Source organism: Humulus lupulus, chromosome 8 (genome assembly GCF_963169125.1).
Source record: "Humulus lupulus chromosome 8, drHumLupu1.1, whole genome shotgun sequence".
In the NCBI taxonomy this organism is placed as follows: Eukaryota; Viridiplantae; Streptophyta; class Magnoliopsida; order Rosales; family Cannabaceae; genus Humulus; species Humulus lupulus.
Genome location: NC_084800.1, coordinates 72,075,719 through 72,091,595, shown reverse-complemented (window position 1 = coordinate 72,091,595; position 15,877 = coordinate 72,075,719). Strand labels below are relative to the sequence as shown.

At 31.3% G+C, this 15,877-nt stretch overlaps 3 protein-coding genes across 6 annotated transcripts in view; 2 read left to right on the top strand and 1 right to left on the bottom strand.

The window, feature by feature from the left end:
* The window catches only part of LOC133797764 (uncharacterized), a 40,037-nt gene extending 38,283 nt beyond the window's left edge, over nt 1–1,754 (top strand). For all 3 annotated transcript variants that reach the window (XM_062235798.1, XM_062235797.1, XM_062235799.1), the window contains exons 3-5: nt 58–269; nt 514–793; nt 1,285–1,754. In XM_062235798.1, coding sequence (XP_062091782.1) covers nt 58–269; nt 514–793; nt 1,285–1,584 — 792 coding nt within the window. In that variant the 3' untranslated portion in view covers nt 1,585–1,754. The remainder of the gene's footprint in view (nt 1–57; nt 270–513; nt 794–1,284) is intronic.
* Nucleotides 1,755–3,677: 1,923 nt separating this feature from the next.
* Nucleotides 3,678–6,488, top strand: LOC133797763 (uncharacterized). 2 transcript variants are annotated; one of them, XM_062235794.1, is made up of 5 exons: nt 3,678–3,906; nt 4,116–4,384; nt 4,728–4,939; nt 5,556–5,835; nt 6,036–6,488. In XM_062235794.1, the coding sequence occupies exons 2-5, from the start codon at nt 4,124–4,126 to the stop codon at nt 6,333–6,335; spliced, it is 1,053 nt and encodes a 350-aa protein (XP_062091778.1). In that variant the 5' UTR covers nt 3,678–3,906; nt 4,116–4,123; the 3' UTR covers nt 6,336–6,488. The 2 variants fall into 2 exon arrangements, with proteins under 2 accessions (XP_062091778.1, XP_062091780.1); XM_062235796.1 differs by having other exon boundaries at nt 3,681–3,906; nt 6,039–6,488.
* A 3,806-nt stretch (nt 6,489–10,294) lies between these two features.
* On the bottom strand, nt 10,295–14,854 carry LOC133797762 (diphosphomevalonate decarboxylase MVD2, peroxisomal). Its single transcript, XM_062235793.1, has 10 exons — nt 14,500–14,854; nt 13,523–13,721; nt 13,120–13,183; nt 12,713–12,776; nt 12,532–12,612; nt 12,062–12,148; nt 11,784–11,941; nt 11,652–11,700; nt 10,889–11,013; nt 10,295–10,755 (listed from the first exon to the last, which is right to left on the bottom strand). Exons 1-10 carry the CDS (start codon nt 14,713–14,715, stop codon nt 10,533–10,535), a joined length of 1,266 nt encoding a protein of 421 aa, XP_062091777.1. The 5' UTR covers nt 14,716–14,854; the 3' UTR covers nt 10,295–10,532.
* Between the last annotated feature and the right edge of the window lie 1,023 nt (nt 14,855–15,877).

The window sequence follows — 15,877 nt, the reverse complement described above, 5'->3', positions numbered from 1 at the left end:
TGTGCTATTATTTGTGTGTTCAAGGTTGCCCTTTTATGGTGAACATGATTTTTTCAGGAGACTATTGAAGAACTACAGGTTTATGTGGTCGGATTTGACAGACCAGGCTATGGAGAAAGTGACCCAGATCCTAACCGCACAGTAAAGAGTCTGGCTTTAGATGTAGAAGAGCTTGCTGATCAGTTGGGACTTGGATCCAAATTTTATGTGATGGGATTTTCCATGGGTGGCCAGGCCATATGGGGTTGCCTCAAGTATATCCCCAACAGGTAAGGCAGAGCCAGTTATGCTCTTTAGCTATCATGCCTTAGTATATGAGTAAAAAAGGAACTGAGAAAGGAGTTGAGATTAGTCTAAAGGAGGAAAAGTACATCTGAAATTTGGTTTGGGTGTTATACTGCATGCATTGTTGCTATTATGCGAAATTATTGTCCAATTTTATATTGGTGAATCTATATACATAAATCCAGGTTTTCAAAATTGTTTAATGTTAGATGTTTGGGATGCTGACAGGCTTGCAGGAGCAGGACTCATTGCTCCTGTGGTCAACTACTGGTGGCCTTCTTTTCCTAAAAACTTGTCCTCTGAGGCCTATTACCTACATCTACCACAGGATCAATGGGCACTCCGAGTAGCTCACTACCTACCAGGGCTAACCTACTGGTGGAACACTCAGAAGTGGTTTCCTTCATTAAGTCTTATAGTTGAGAAACTGGAAATTTTCTCTCCTCAAGATTTACAACTTATCATGAAAATGCTCTCAGTTCCTAATCATGAGAGAGAAAAATACAAGGTACTTAACTACATCTATGAATCGAACTGCTTAACACCCCAAAAGAATCCACAACTTACTTTAGACTGCAGTAGCTATCAAAAGTTATTTACTTAATTAGACATCATGGTCTTAGTGTCCTACTTTGATTTCGATTTGACTTAGCAAAATTACATTCTGTCATCTTTGAATATGTAGGCATAAAGCATTGATGAGTTTATAGCTGGTTTTTGACTCTGTTGTTCACCTAATGCAATGCCCCTTTTGGTTGATTAATTGAGTCTGAATAGGGAAAGCTAAAGACCATGACAAACCTTACTAAATTTCGTTGTCTATTTAACTTATTCATAACAGATGTAATGGACTAGACACTAACAAAAGAATTGAATGTGAGGAATGCCTTTATCAACAAGTTTAATTCAATGTCAGTTGCTATCAATTGTATTAACCTCATTCATGCATATTTCCTTCTGTCATGAAGATGATATGTTTGTTTTATTGCCTCTATACAGATGCAAGTCAAACAGCAAGGAGAATTCGAGTCTGTGCATAGAGACTTAAGTGTTGGATTTGGGAGTTGGGAATTCGATCCAATGAAAGATCTGAAGAACCCTTTTCCTAACAATGAAGGCTCTGTCCATCTATGGCAGGGTGATGGAGATAGGCTTGTCCCCGTAGCGCTGCAACGCTATATTGTTGATAAGCTTCCATGGATTCGGTACCATGAACTAGCAGGTGCTGGACACATGTTTCCCCTTTCCAAGGAAATGAGTGAAACTTTAATGAAACAGTTCCTGATTGGAGAGAAGTAGGTTGCATTATTCTCCATATAGGACTTTGTGGAAATGAACTTTGACGAAAGAGACCATAGCTGATAGTATAATAAGCAATGAGTATGTCTATGTTTGTAGTCACAACTCACCATAATTATTCAAGATGAGAACATTTCCCATGAAAAGCAATAGAGCTTTCTTTTTTATTATTTTGTTGTGTGTTTTTGTAGTTGTTTTGCTTTGTTTTCTTTGCCTGTTTTTCCTATTCTTAATTTTTATAAAGGAAAATGTCAGATAAAGCAAGCAAACATACACTATAAAGTTTGAGCCTATGGTAGTGAGGAAAGTAATATGCTCTTTGTCTATAAAGAAAGAAAGGCAAAACAATGGGAAAATTTTATTTTAAAGATAAAAAATACAAATACAAATAAAAATAAAAAGCTTGATTGTTCAATTTTGAAGGTACATATGGAAATACCAAAAGAACTCATGAATTTTTTTAGGGTGAAAGAACTCATAAAGTTACTCCTTTTATGCCCCTCAAACTAATTATATTGCTAAAAACACAAAATGTCTTCTTTTTGAAAGGTAAAGGAAATATCTATTGATAGGTCAATCAGACATAGTCCATTACAAGAAAATACTGCTCATGAAGCAAAATCAACTAACATAGTCATACCAAACCGTTTACAATAATCAATAGAAAGAAAACTCTAACGAAAATTTCAACTAAATGTCTAATTAGCCACAAACAATAAAACTTTCAACTACAAAATGTCTTAATGTAAATAATTACTTAGTAATGAATATCAAAACAATGTTCATCGGAAATGTTTAGTGGTTAGCCAAAAAAAATTGGGTCATTATTGCTATAATTATTATTTTATTTTTTGGTTTTCAATTTAATTCCAGGTTTTTATTCAGAACAATAACTTATATTTGAAGATAAAAACAAATGATTTTTCATTAGAAAAGGTAAATATATAATTAATTATTGCCTTAACCTTTTTTTCCCGTTTAAGATGCACTTTTATGAAAATGGTCAAAGAAGAAAAGGGAAAAAATGTATTCAATTAAAATATAATGCCCTAACAGGGTTGGGTTTAGACGACAAAAAAAAAAAAAGGAAAACCATTATGAAACAATATAAAACATATTAGTGATTTAAGTTAACAAAAATGAACCAAACAATAAAAATATACGCTTATCTAATCAATCTACATTGAAAACACTAAGGTCGTATTTGAAAACAACTGTGTAATTATTAGATTATGTAATTACTAAGGAAATAATTACAGTGATTACACTATATTTTAAAATACAAAGTGTGTTTAGATGTCAAGTGATAATTATTTATAAATTTCTATTGTCATGTTTGGCAAAAAAAAATTAGTAATTACACATAAAAATAACATTATATAATAAATACTATTTAAAATTGATAGTAATTAGTAATTACACAGTGAATTACACCAAATTCTCGTAGGCCTATAGGAGTTTGAGAGTGTAATTGAACCTCTCAATTACTACTAATTACATAATTAGTATGTAATTACATAGTCAGACAAACATGTTAAATCACCTAATTCCAAATTCCAATTACAGGATGACATGTCTAATGTGATGCAAAATAGACTTCGGAGTGACTCCACTAAGAAAATTGTATTGGCAAAGTCTTGCTCAATCTTACTCTGTACATGACCATATATACGATGGTATGGTTTGGCTTGGTCGTTGTAATCCTTTCACTAATTTCACACACAACTACTCTTGGAAAATCTTTACAGCTACCACAGGGTCTTAACACATTACATCTCCATCAAATCACCTCAAAATCTTTTAGAAAAGTTGTATGGTTTGGTCACTCTTAATACATTGGGAAAAAATTCAATGTATGAAAAGTCATACTGCTTGCCCTATTTTCATCTCTAAAAGCACACAATTTCATCTTATTCTTCTTCCTTCTTTTTTGTTTTTTTCCTTTTTAAATAATTATTTGGATGAGCCTACAAGATCAGAGATATTTCATCAAAAGGTGGCCCCTAGTAAAAGTATGTGGACAACAAATGAGATTAGCTTCCTCTTGGCTTGGCTCCACTTATTTTGGTTGTAGTGAAATAACATTGACTCTTCCACAAACCTATAGATCTCTCTGATGATAAACTGAAAATGAAGACCATCACACAATAAAGGTCAAAACTGATGATTTTGGAGTTTGAAGTAATGGCATAGTTCCTTCCTTCAACTAAGTTCTATAATATGCTTGTTTACAAATAAGTGGTGAAAGAATACTTTTATAACTACTATAGCTCCTTTGAAGCCACTTCAGCAGAGCACCAAGCTTCTCCAATTTTTTCACTGGTAATGACTTTAATTTTGATGAAAATAACCTTATCAAAGAAAATGAATTAGTCTGCATTACATGGTTACTTGATTAAAACTCTATTCTGTTGTGTCTAAGATTCAATTTGCTGTACAATATCAACTATAGCTCAGAAAATTTTCATCACGTGTGTGCATTTTTCTTAAAATTTCTAGTCCATCATTTTGAGCATTGTTTTTTCTTAAAGGGCTAAGAATGCTGAAGAGAATTGGTCTGGTTTTGGTGATTGTTTTGGTGTCATTGGCATACCAGACAATACGCCCTCCGCCACCTAAAGTATGTGGCTCACCTGGAGGACCACCCATCACTGCTCCCAGAATAAAGCTTAGAGATGGAAGACATTTGGCCTATAAGGAATATGGTGTTCCATTAAAAGTTTCCAAATATAAGATTATCTATGTCCATTCCTTTGGTTCTTGCAGACACCATGCAGTGGTTGCTACAACCCTCTCTCCGGTACTCCATTATATTGTTTTTATATGTGTGTTCATATGTATATATGCATGTTATGTATGGTTCTCTTTATAGCAAACCGTCTTTTTAGTAGCTTTTTTAGGATCCCACACCTACTAATTATAAGACTGATTGGTGGTTTATAACTACTTGAGCATCATCATCATCTTCTTATAGACTAGTCTTTTGGGAGTGAGTTCCCCTTTATGGGGGACTGGTTGGTTTTATAACTACTTGGGCACCCTCCTCTCAATAGGCTAGTCTTTTGGAATTCCATACTCAAGAATTTGACAGGTTTGATGTGTGTATGTAATTATGTGTCCTTTTATGGTCATGATCTTCTCAGGAAGCTATTGAAGAACTAGGAGTCTACATAGTGGGATTTGATAGACCAGGCTATGGAGAAAGTGACCCAGATCCTAATAGGACAATGAAGAGTTTGGCTTTGGATATTGAAGAGCTTGCTGATCAGCTTGGACTTGGATCCAAGTTCTATGTGATTGGATACTCCATGGGTGGCCAGGCTATATGGGGCTGCCTTAAGTTTATCCCCAACAGGTTAGCCATCCCCAATTATGCTCTTTGGTTAACATCCATTGTGGTGATAATTATGCAAAAGACACAATCCATAAAACTCAAATGGAGATAGCAAAGAGATGAAGAGAGAAAAGGGAGGCGAGAGTGTATTGCAAAATAGAGAGAAAAGTGTTCTAAGTTACAAAACTAATAAGCAAGGCAAAAGATATAAAATAACAATAATTAAGAAAAGACTAAAAAGCCCTCAAATAATAACTCTAACATGTGGAAATTGGAAACTGAGTGATCTTTCCATGTCTTTATATGAAAATCATGATAATAGCCAAGAGTAAATATGAGTGAGAAGAGAGAAAACTACTACAAAATACATTTACATAATTTGATCTTTTTCTGAATATAAGCTTCCACAATGAGTTTTTATTAGGCAGGTGAGATTGAGAAGTTTGAGCATTTAAGATAAAAGCAGCACAAAATAAAAAGAGGAGAAAATTTCTTGCATTAGTCTAAACATGGAAAACAAGAATTTTGGAGAAAAAAAAGAAGAAACTCTTTTCCCATTATACATCAGTATACAATCTCTATATTCAGTCCTCAAATATGAAATTTGTTCAAAATTAGAAGTTTGGAATGTTGACAGGCTTGCAGGAGCAGGACTCATTACTCCTGTGATCAACTACTGGTGGCCTTCTTTTCCTACAAACTTGTCCACTGAGGCCTATTACCAACAACCACCACAGGATCAATGGACACTCCGAGTTGCTCACCACCTACCGTGGCTAACCTATTGGTGGAACACTCAGAAGATTTTTCCCGCGTCTAGTGTCATAGCTCGTAATCCTAGTATGTTTTCTCCACAAGATTTGGAAATTATGAAGAAGAGGCTTTCAGTTTCTGGTCCTGATATGGAAACAAACATGGTACTCAAGTAAACTGCATTATGAAGTATATCATTACAGCCTAGCCTTGGCCTAGTCCTGAAACTACATCATGCAGTTTCTATTAGCAATGGCAATGTTGTTTTAGTTGTATATGAAGTGTGAACTAAGGCCTAATGCCATGATCAGTCTCATTCATGTTGTTTAAATGATTGTGTTTTTTGTTTTGTTTTCTTTCCTAGCAGCAGGTCAAACAGCAAGGAGAATTTGAGTCATTGCATAGAGATATGATGGTTGGATTTGGGAGTTGGGAATTTGATCCAATGGATGATCTGAAGAACCCTTTTCCTAACAATGAAGGCTCTGTCCATCTATGGCAGGGTGATGAAGATAGGCTTGTCCCAGTAGCCCTGCAACGCTATATTGCTAGTAAACTTCCATGGATTCACTACCATGAATTACCAGGGGCTGGACACTTGTTTCCCTTGGCCAATGGAATGAGTGAAGCTATGATGAAGGTGTTCCTTATTGGAGAGAAGTAGCTTTGCTTATGGAATTGAAAAATATACATTTACATATAAAATATTTAGAATAATTAGTGGCAAATTCCCTCATCTTCACATTATTTTACACATAACACTCAATTATTATTTTTTTGTCGGTGAAACCTTTCAATCTACTATTCCGTTACATTATCTAAGGTATTGTCCATTCTTGTCCGTTAAATGCCATAGTAGACATTCCAGGTATAGACAAAGGTACATGTGACATTTTTCTATTGGTTCAAGTTATTTATTTATTTATTTAAATATAATCAAGATTATTTAAAAATAATAAAAAATTTTAAATTTAAATTAAGAAAATTATAAATTAAAAAAACAAAAACTAATTTTAATTTTCTTTTCTTTTTCTTTTTCTTTCTTTGTTTTTTCTTTTTTCTTTCCCTACTGCCCAGATCCCCTCCCTCTCTCGATCTCTGGCGTGATTGGTATTCAATTTGGATACAATTTTATGATTTTAGATTTTTAAAAATCTGTAGGACCCATCAAAATAAATTATTGATAGACTGTATTTGAAAATTAAATACAAATCAGAATTCAGATTTTATGAAGGAAAGTAAAAAACAATAAAATCATGTTTACATACATTGAACCAATGACATTTTTATAAATATATTTTTAGTCACTGCATTTAGATTTTCATTTCAGAAATACAGTTTTGTGAACCAATCAGACCTTCAATCTCTATCCCTCCCTCCCTTTTCTTTCTTTTTCTTTTCTTTCTCCCATATCCTCTTTCTTGATCTCTCAATCTCCCTCCCTCCCTCTTTTTTCTTTCTTTCTTATTTTCTCTACTGCCTAGATCATCTCTCTCTCAATCTCCCTCCCTCCCCTTCTTTATTTATTTTTCTTCTTCTTTTGCCCGGATCCCCTCTCTCTGTCTCGATCTCCCTCATCTCTCTCGATCGCCCTCCTGCTCTCTTTCTTGGAGGTCGTCGAAGATGGTGGCTCAGAGAGCTGAGGGTTGCGTGGGTGGATCTGAAAAAAAAAAAAAAAGAAGAGGGTAGGAAGAAGGAAGAAGAAGTCAAAGAAAAAAAAAGTATCACGAGAGAGAAAGATTTGATTTTTTATTTTTATTTTTTTTTAGTTTTAGTTATTTTTAATTTTAAAAAAATGATGTGGCATTGCTATTTAATATGTGACTCAATAAATTATAGACACGTGTATCTATATTGGCAGTTAACAGCCACAACAAATAGAGACTTTACATTTGCTAATGAAATAGGGGATTAGGAGGTTTCAATGGGAAAAAAAAAAATGGGGGTTAAGTGTAGCAAACGGTAAAAATAATGAGATTTTGCCGCTAATTACTCAAGTATTTATGTTTTTTCAGTCTCTCTTTTAATTTTATTGGTCATTTTTTGCTATAGTAAGACTGTTAAATTAATCAATCCTTCTAAACCAAATGAGATTAGATACCCAATTAAAATTAGATTGGATGTAGAACTTTGAAAACTGATTGGAACGATGCAATGATAGATTGTGTTAAAAATCCAACAAATAAAAAATACAATACATTATGTATAAGTGCATTTTATTTTAGAAATAGTTTGAAATTTTAAAATTTTCCAATATCGTATTATATTTGTCATTATTATATTTTGTATGTTTTTTATTGAGTTTAGATATAAGAGCAGTCTCAATTACTGTTGTAAATTACATAAATCTTTAAATTTTTAGAGAATTAGTAAAAAAAAAGTTGCTCATTTGTACATAAATTTTTTAACTTTGCTACAATATTTGAATAAATTTATAACATATTGTTCATACTCTAAACTAATTTTTTATTAATTTCTCATACTTTCTCTCTCTCTCCTCGTCTCATTCACGCTCCACTTCCATTCTTTTATTTGAATGTATTTCTTTAATTACTTTATATTAATTGAAACTAGCAACAAAGCCAAAAATTAGTTATAATTAATTTATTTAAATTGTAACTATTATTTTTTCTTCTCTTTTTTATATATATATATATATATATAAACTCTAATATATATATTCTCTCTCTTGTCATATACTTTTGCAAAAAAAATCTTAGGAGAATTAGTGGCAAAAGTATCCATGTTTTGAATAATTTGTGAATTAATACCCAATCTTTTTTTTTTGTGTGGGAAAAATACCTAATGTCCACTTCCGTTGGTATCCGTCGGTACCCAATCCATTAAGTTTGTTAAAAGCTAAACATGGACCCACGTGTCAGCTCCTTATTAGCCAATTTAAAAATATTTTTTTAGATAAAATGTAAAATAGAAAAAAAATTATTAAAAAAAAATTTAATCAGTAAAAAAAATTAAAATCAGTAAAAAAAAATTAAAATTTATTTTTATAATCAGTTTTTAGAAAAAAAAATTATTAAAAAATTAATTTAAAATAGAAAAAAATTATTAAAAATTATTTAATCAATAAAAAAATTAAAATTTATAATTTAATTTTTTTATTGATTAAATAAACTTTTTCTTTTTCAAATTATTTTTTAATAATATTTTTCTAAAAACTTATTATAAAAATAAATTTTAATTTGCTTTATTGATTAAATATTTTTCTTGATTTTAAATTTATTTTCTACAATAATATTTTTCTAAAAACTTATTATAAAAAGGGAATATACTCATTTGGTACCCTATGTTTTTGCAAAATATCATTTTGGTACCCTCTGTTTTCAATAATGTTCATACGATACCCTGTATTTTAAAATCGTACATATTTGGTACCCTAAACTCACATTTGATAGATAAAATTTTATCAATATGATCAAACTGTCATCAGTTATATGTAATTATGTAATTAAATTTAAATTTGTAACTTACATAATTGACAGCAGTTTGATTAAATTGACAAAATTTTATTTATCAAATCTAAGTTTATGATACCAAATATGTACGATTTTAAAATACAGGGTACCATATGAGCATTATTGAAAATAGAGGGTACGAAAATGATACTTTGCAAAAACATAGGGTACCAAATGAGTATATTCCCTTATAAAAATAAATTTTAAATTTTTTTACTGATTAAATTATTTTTTAATAATTTTTTTATATTTTAAAAAAATATTTTTAAATAAGTCAATATGGAGCTGACACATGAGTCCAAGATTAGCTTTTAATGGAGTTAATGAGCTGAGTATGGACAGATACCAACGGAAGTTGACATTAGGTATTTTTCCCACACAAAAAATTAGGTATTAATTCACAAGTTTTTCAAAACATTGGGTATTTTTGCCGCTAATTTCCTAAAATCTTTCAATATCTTTAATTATCATAGTTAGATAAATATTTGAAATAAATATTAAGATATATAACAATATTATTAATAGTTAGATAAATATTTGAAATCAATAAAAAATAGAATATTTAAATGTTGTAAGGAAATTATATTTTAGCTTATTTTATAAATTTGGATTAATTAAAAATAAAATATAATTATATTTGACATTATGTATAAATATTTATTGCAAGTATTAAAAGATATATAAATATTATTGTAAGATATAGAGATATTATTGAAAGTGATATAAAATATTTAAAATAAATAAAATTATAAAAATAATAATATTTAAATGATATCAAAAAAAAAAAAAAATCATATATGGTGTAATGTAAAGATTGAATGTAGAATATAAAAAGTAGTATTTTTGTAAGGTATTTTAAAATATAAAAACACCCGTTGGGTTGGGAGTGCTCAGGTATGCGAACTAAGTCCTGTAATTATTATAGCAGGGAGTGGGCAAAAATTAGAGGTAAAAATAAATAAATAATGAATAGTCAAATGTTTATGCTCTAGTATCAATTTACAACAGTATTTTTTCCCTGCGTTGCAAGTCAAAAAGACTATTTAAATTAATTTTAGAAACAAGAGTTCTTTACTAAAGATCACTTTCATTTCAAAAAAAAAAAAAGATCACTTTCAAGAGGCATATTTTGCAAAGGAACCCATTTGAATTTCAGCAAAAGGAACAATAAACAACTTATTCATTTATGCGTTAAAGAAGAGAATAGTACAAAAATTTGATCAAAAGAGCAAGAAAGATTTTAAGTTACAAAATACATTAGTAAATGAGCACAAACTGATTTGGAGAAACTCAGATAAACCATAAAAGGATTATCTACATGAGCTATACACTTCATGCCTCGGCTTGACGATGAGAAGATCCAGCTAAAGGAAATTATACTCTATAACTTAATTTGGCAACCCGGTTTCTGGGTTAAGAAGAGCATGGCTTTCATCTGAAACATAGACCGGACCTTTTCCAGGTCTGGTACAGATAAAATAACTCACATCGCCTCTGCATTTCTGAGATGGAATGTTATCCTTGATTTCTGGCGGTGGCGGCAAAGCTTCCACATCCTTCGGCCCCTCAAGCCCAGCATCTTGTAGAATTGACTTGTCGCCAACAATGTAACTGAAGATAAAGAGAAGCAAACCACGAAGAAGATATTGGTAAAATAGTAAATGACGTATGGAGAAGCTATGTATTATGCAAAGAAAAGGGAAAAAATGTCATATGGTGACAATAGAATCCAAGTATAAATCACCTGCTCAAATCTGCATCCGAGTTTGGAGGGAAGTGGTATAGGAGCCTCTGAAGCAGAAGACCAGCAACTTTTCTGTTGCGTGCAATCATAACAGCGTTTGGCCCCGCATCAAAAGTATAAGCCACCTGTAAATTCAGTAAACATCAGTCCAGCTATTCATAGTGGCAGCTTCAAGCTTTGAGACACATAATATGAATTAGTAGAGTTATAGATCATTTATAACTGAGCACTTGACAAGCCAAAATGGAAAATTGGTTAGGATATGAAAATGCATAAATATATCAGTAAAAAAGCAGAAGTTACTTACTATAAGTAGTTAGTCAAATAAGAGAAATTGACAAGACAAATATAAAACAAGTGATAAGCCATGAGATTCCATGACCAAATACCAATTAAATACGAGGATAATGCTTTTTTAAATATCTACAAATTTCCAGGTATAATTTGTTCAAAATGACTATAGAACACTGAGCTCTCAAAAGGTATGTGTCGTTTTTAATATAACAAATATTTGACAAGTTGCATTTGTAATTTACATGATTTTTCTTCGCATGTTTCAATTGCTACGATTATCATTAGGAACAAAATACATCTACACTTAGCTTTTCGATTTTAATTTGGAAAGAAATCTCTTTTATGTAAACCTATACACATATTTATAAGGACAGTTTAATTAATTTTACATAGGCACATGCGACCTTAAAAACCTTTAAAAACTAAAATAACTGTTAAAATTATAATGAAGGAAAGCATAAATTGATACCTGGGGTGTTCCTTCAGCACGATTCCACTTTTCAACAAGACTAATTATCCTGAAATGAAGTTATTTTCTCAGTATACAATTCAAGAGTCTAATCTTGCATCTTGATGAACAAAATTACAGAAAAGGACTTGCCTGTGGGATGTGTCATTCATGTAGAATATAGGGGGGCTTGTGTCTAGGCAAACTGCATGAAACTGGTTGCTATCCGCACAAGTCAATTGTGCAAATGAAGCAAAATCACGATTTTTTATTGCTTCTTCCATTTTCAATATACGTTTTGGTACTACTTCCTACAACAATTCAAAAAAAAAAAAGTTAGGATTCTCAATAGTTCAAACTATGATTAGTGTCAAGAGTTTAATTAGACATAGAATAGTGTGACAGTCATAACTGTGAGAAAGACAATATACCTTTGCCCTATGTTGTAAAAGCAAACTTGTTTCAACACTCTCGCGCATTCCTGAGGTGCTACTTGTTTCCTTTTGCCGTGAACTTACCTGGAAGCAACAAAGTCAATAAATGGAGTCACCATACAGGATACTAGAAGAACCATAAGTCACGAGACAAAATTTAACCAAACTTTCGAATATGATATCAGCTCCGAAGGACAATATATAAAAGGAGTCATTTCTACAGTAGTCTCAATTTCAGCATCTGTTTTCATACCATGATTTTAAATTGCCAACAAGAATTCCAGGACACTAATGAGATAGTCTACTCTAATAACTAATGTAAAAAATAACCAGTTCACAGTCATGCCTGCCATGAGCAACACAGTAATAAAAACCACAAACTACAATATCATCACACTAAAACCACAACTGGAAAAACACAAAACTCAATCAAATAATAGAAACACTTGAAAGGAGAAGATGTGTACCACTGCAACGATTATGACTAGATCATCCCAATGTTTCTCATCTGCTAGCTGAACTGCAACACTGTCACTTCCATTCTCTTCCTTAAATATTGAAGAAAAAAAAATCACTATAAATATTCAAAAGTATGAATTGGCTTACAGTAATTGAGAATAAAAGGTCCGTGTGAGAAATCAAACATACTTTCCCCATGATCCACTTCACAAATCCACCATATAAGCTTCGGCAAGCACTGCCTGAACCTTGCCTGTGTGAATAAAAAAAAATCTTAACTATTATCACAAACTACAACCAGCATTTCCAATATCCTTTTACAGGAAAATATTAAACTATTTAATTCATATGTGTACAAGCTCATGAAACTAACTTAATGAGAGAGGAGTGATCAGATTCCAAAGATATATAACATCAAAATATTATAAGGCTAACTACCATTATACTATCTACAATGTAGATTCTACATGAGTGGTACCCTAGGTAAAGATAGCAGTGGGCTACGTCCTTACAAAATTAACCATGGTGACAAATACAAACTTTGGAAACTTTAAAATGAAATATATAAAATTATTAATGAAGAAAAGAATTAGTACCTTGCAATAGCCGAAAGCTTGCTCTGATCTTCATTCACATTCATTAACTTTGCAAGGGAAAAAACTGTACATAAAGAGCAGAAAAATCTTTATAATGTGAAAAAATAAGGTTTATTTATAAAAGTTCTAGCAACAAAAAACAAACATATTATAAAGTCGAAAATATAAATAACTAGTATGCAAGAAAACATAAAATTATGCCAAATAATAAAACATAACCAGTCATGTAGTGAAAATTTGTTGCATCACTTTAACATACATTTTAAATCAAGTTAGTGGTACTTTAGTACTTTAGAAAACACAATCAAAACTATGGTTCTTTCAACTATACTTTAGAAGAAAAACTGTTAAAACAACACAACATCTGTATGAAAAGAAGAAAGAATTAAAATTTGTATATTACCAAAACAAGCTAAACCAGCAGCAGAGGAAGCTAATCCAGCAGCAGTGGGGAAGTTGTTGTATGAAGCAATGTGTATGTGCAATTTTCCCCAGTCCTCCTTCGAAATCTTGATACCCTTTTCCTTGTCCTCAACATCACCAGCACGACTGCGAAGTTCCCTAAGACAACTTTGGAACCTGCCTCCAGAAAGGGAAATCTCCTACACCAACCAGCAAAAGTGCCACGAATCAGCACAAGACCAAAAGGGCAGTACATGTAATGAATGGGCTTAAAAACAAGAAAAATTCAGTTTTTACACAAAATTCATTGTTAAAAAGATAAAAAATTCACCTTAACCAAGTTTAAATAACAAATATGGCTGGTTCTGATCATATTCTCTTTATTTTTGGAGTAAAATGATTAAACAATATGATGTACTTAAATTTTTTGCATTGTTTAAAAATTGAAAAGAGAACAAAATTCCGTTACCTACATGTGTTAAAAGCTAAGGATACAATTGACCGGATAAACAAATTTTCTTCTCCACTGACTTATGTTAATTCTTATAACCTTCATCTCCAAAAGACAATCTCTAAGAAACCAACCAAAAATGAGGATTGAATTTGACACCCACAAAATTCAACTCCTCCATATTATATTAATTTCCATATTCTAACTCTCTCAAACCCCCAAACTAACTATATAAACAAACCTTACTACTTTTTTCTAGAACACTTTCTCTTCATCCAAAGAGGCATAAAGGAAGACTTAAAACTCCAACATAGAAAAATCCTCTATACCTGAAAAGATATTGACACAAGTACGCCACCATTGACCAAAACCATACACTCGACAGGTCCAAAGTTACAAGCTTTTCTATCCAAAAAAATAAAATCTAATTTTCCCTTCACTTTCCCGGGAAACAAACAGAAAACCAAATAAAAAAAATGTATTAAATAAAACCCATAAAACGTTAAAAAGATGAAAAGTAGTGTGACCTTGCCGTTGAGCCACATCCGATCGTGGTCAAAGGTGGGACTGACAGCGACAGTGGTAGTGGTACAGAGGTGATCGGGATCAAGAGTGACACTGATACTGTCGTTGACAGGTAAGATCAATTTCTCGTCTCTCTTTCCCCAGTACTTGATGACGGCGATGTTGGTGGGTGTACGGGCAGTGACGAGGAGTACCCATTTTTGCGACTCATCCGCCATTGCTGAGAACTCCAAATTTTTCCAAGAAGGTGATAAAGAGAGAGATCTGAGAGCAGAGCAGAGTGGGAGTTAGCGTTTGTTGACAAGTTTTTATAGTATATAAATAATGGGAAAGAGGAAGAAAGTGACAAATGGTGGCATGTGAATGAATGAGTGAATACGTTGTTGTTTGTTGTTGTTGTTTGTTGAATATTGTTTCATTGGTTGAAGTTGAACATTAGCGAAATAAAAAAATAAAGAGGGTACAATTCCAAGTTCTAACTCCAATTTTCCACTCAACATATTAATATTATTATTTGTTTTTATTACTCAATTTTCCACTTCAACCCAAGAAAAAAAAAACTTTTTTTTTGATAAAAAAAATAAATAAATAAAAACCTCCCCATATTCAATGATTTTGTATTGATTAAATAATATTCACTATCTCCATACGATTTCTCTCGTACCACTTTCAAATAATAAACATATTAAAAGAATATTAATAATCATTACCTTTCACTTGAATATTCTTAAAATTGGAAGAATTAGAAAAAATAGTGTGAGAAATTATTTAATTTATTTATTATTTTTTAAATAATTAGCATTGTAAAATATTTCAAAAATATTATATACATATTTTGTTTTTTTTATTTTTTATTTAAGTTTAAGTATTTATAAACTACCGATAAATATAAAAATATTTTGTTAAATATAATAATATTCTGTTTAAGTTAACATTAAAAAAATAAAAAATCATTAAAACCAATAATTTTCGTTATCTACACATTTATTATATTTTAAATATTTATTAAAAAAATAAAAAATCATTAAAACCAATAATTTTCGTTATCTACACACTTATTATATTTTAAATATTTAAATCAATTTCTTAATTAAAAATTAAATATTAAATAATGTGGACCAATGAGAAGCTGCCACGTAGACACTTACCTAACACTTAACGAATAGATACCTACAGATGCCAAGAAAGTGTGACGGAAGGTATTTTAGCAGAAAAATAAAGTTAAGTATTTACGTGTCACAATGTGCAAAACTTATGTATTTTCACCGCAAATATCCCTTATAATTATATTATTTTAGTGTTGTTTCAGCACAATTTTTATGTTTATGGTTGGAGTTGGAGTTGCCTTAATAGTGCTTTAATAGTACTCTCATCACCTCT

What these genes read in the sequence shown, in the direction of transcription:
- LOC133797763 (XM_062235794.1), top strand. Translation starts at nt 4,124, where the DNA reads ATGCTGAAGAGAATTGGTCTGGTTTTGGTGATTGTTTTGGTGTCATTG. An exon ending in TTGCTACAACCCTCTCTCCG is followed by an intron (nt 4,385 to 4,727) that starts GTACTCCATTAT and finishes TGATCTTCTCAG; the next exon opens with GAAGCTATTGAAGAACTAGG. An exon ending in CTTAAGTTTATCCCCAACAG is followed by an intron (nt 4,940 to 5,555) that starts GTTAGCCATCCC and finishes GAATGTTGACAG; the next exon opens with GCTTGCAGGAGCAGGACTCA.
- LOC133797762 (XM_062235793.1), bottom strand. Translation starts at nt 14,715, where the DNA reads ATGGCGGATGAGTCGCAAAAATGGGTACTCCTCGTCACTGCCCGTACA. An exon ending in GGATGTGGCTCAACGGCAAG is followed by an intron (nt 13,722 to 14,499) that starts GTCACACTACTT and finishes TGGTTGGTGTAG; the next exon opens with GAGATTTCCCTTTCTGGAGG. An exon ending in TAGTCATAATCGTTGCAGTG is followed by an intron (nt 12,149 to 12,531) that starts GTACACATCTTC and finishes TGTTGCTTCCAG; the next exon opens with GTAAGTTCACGGCAAAAGGA.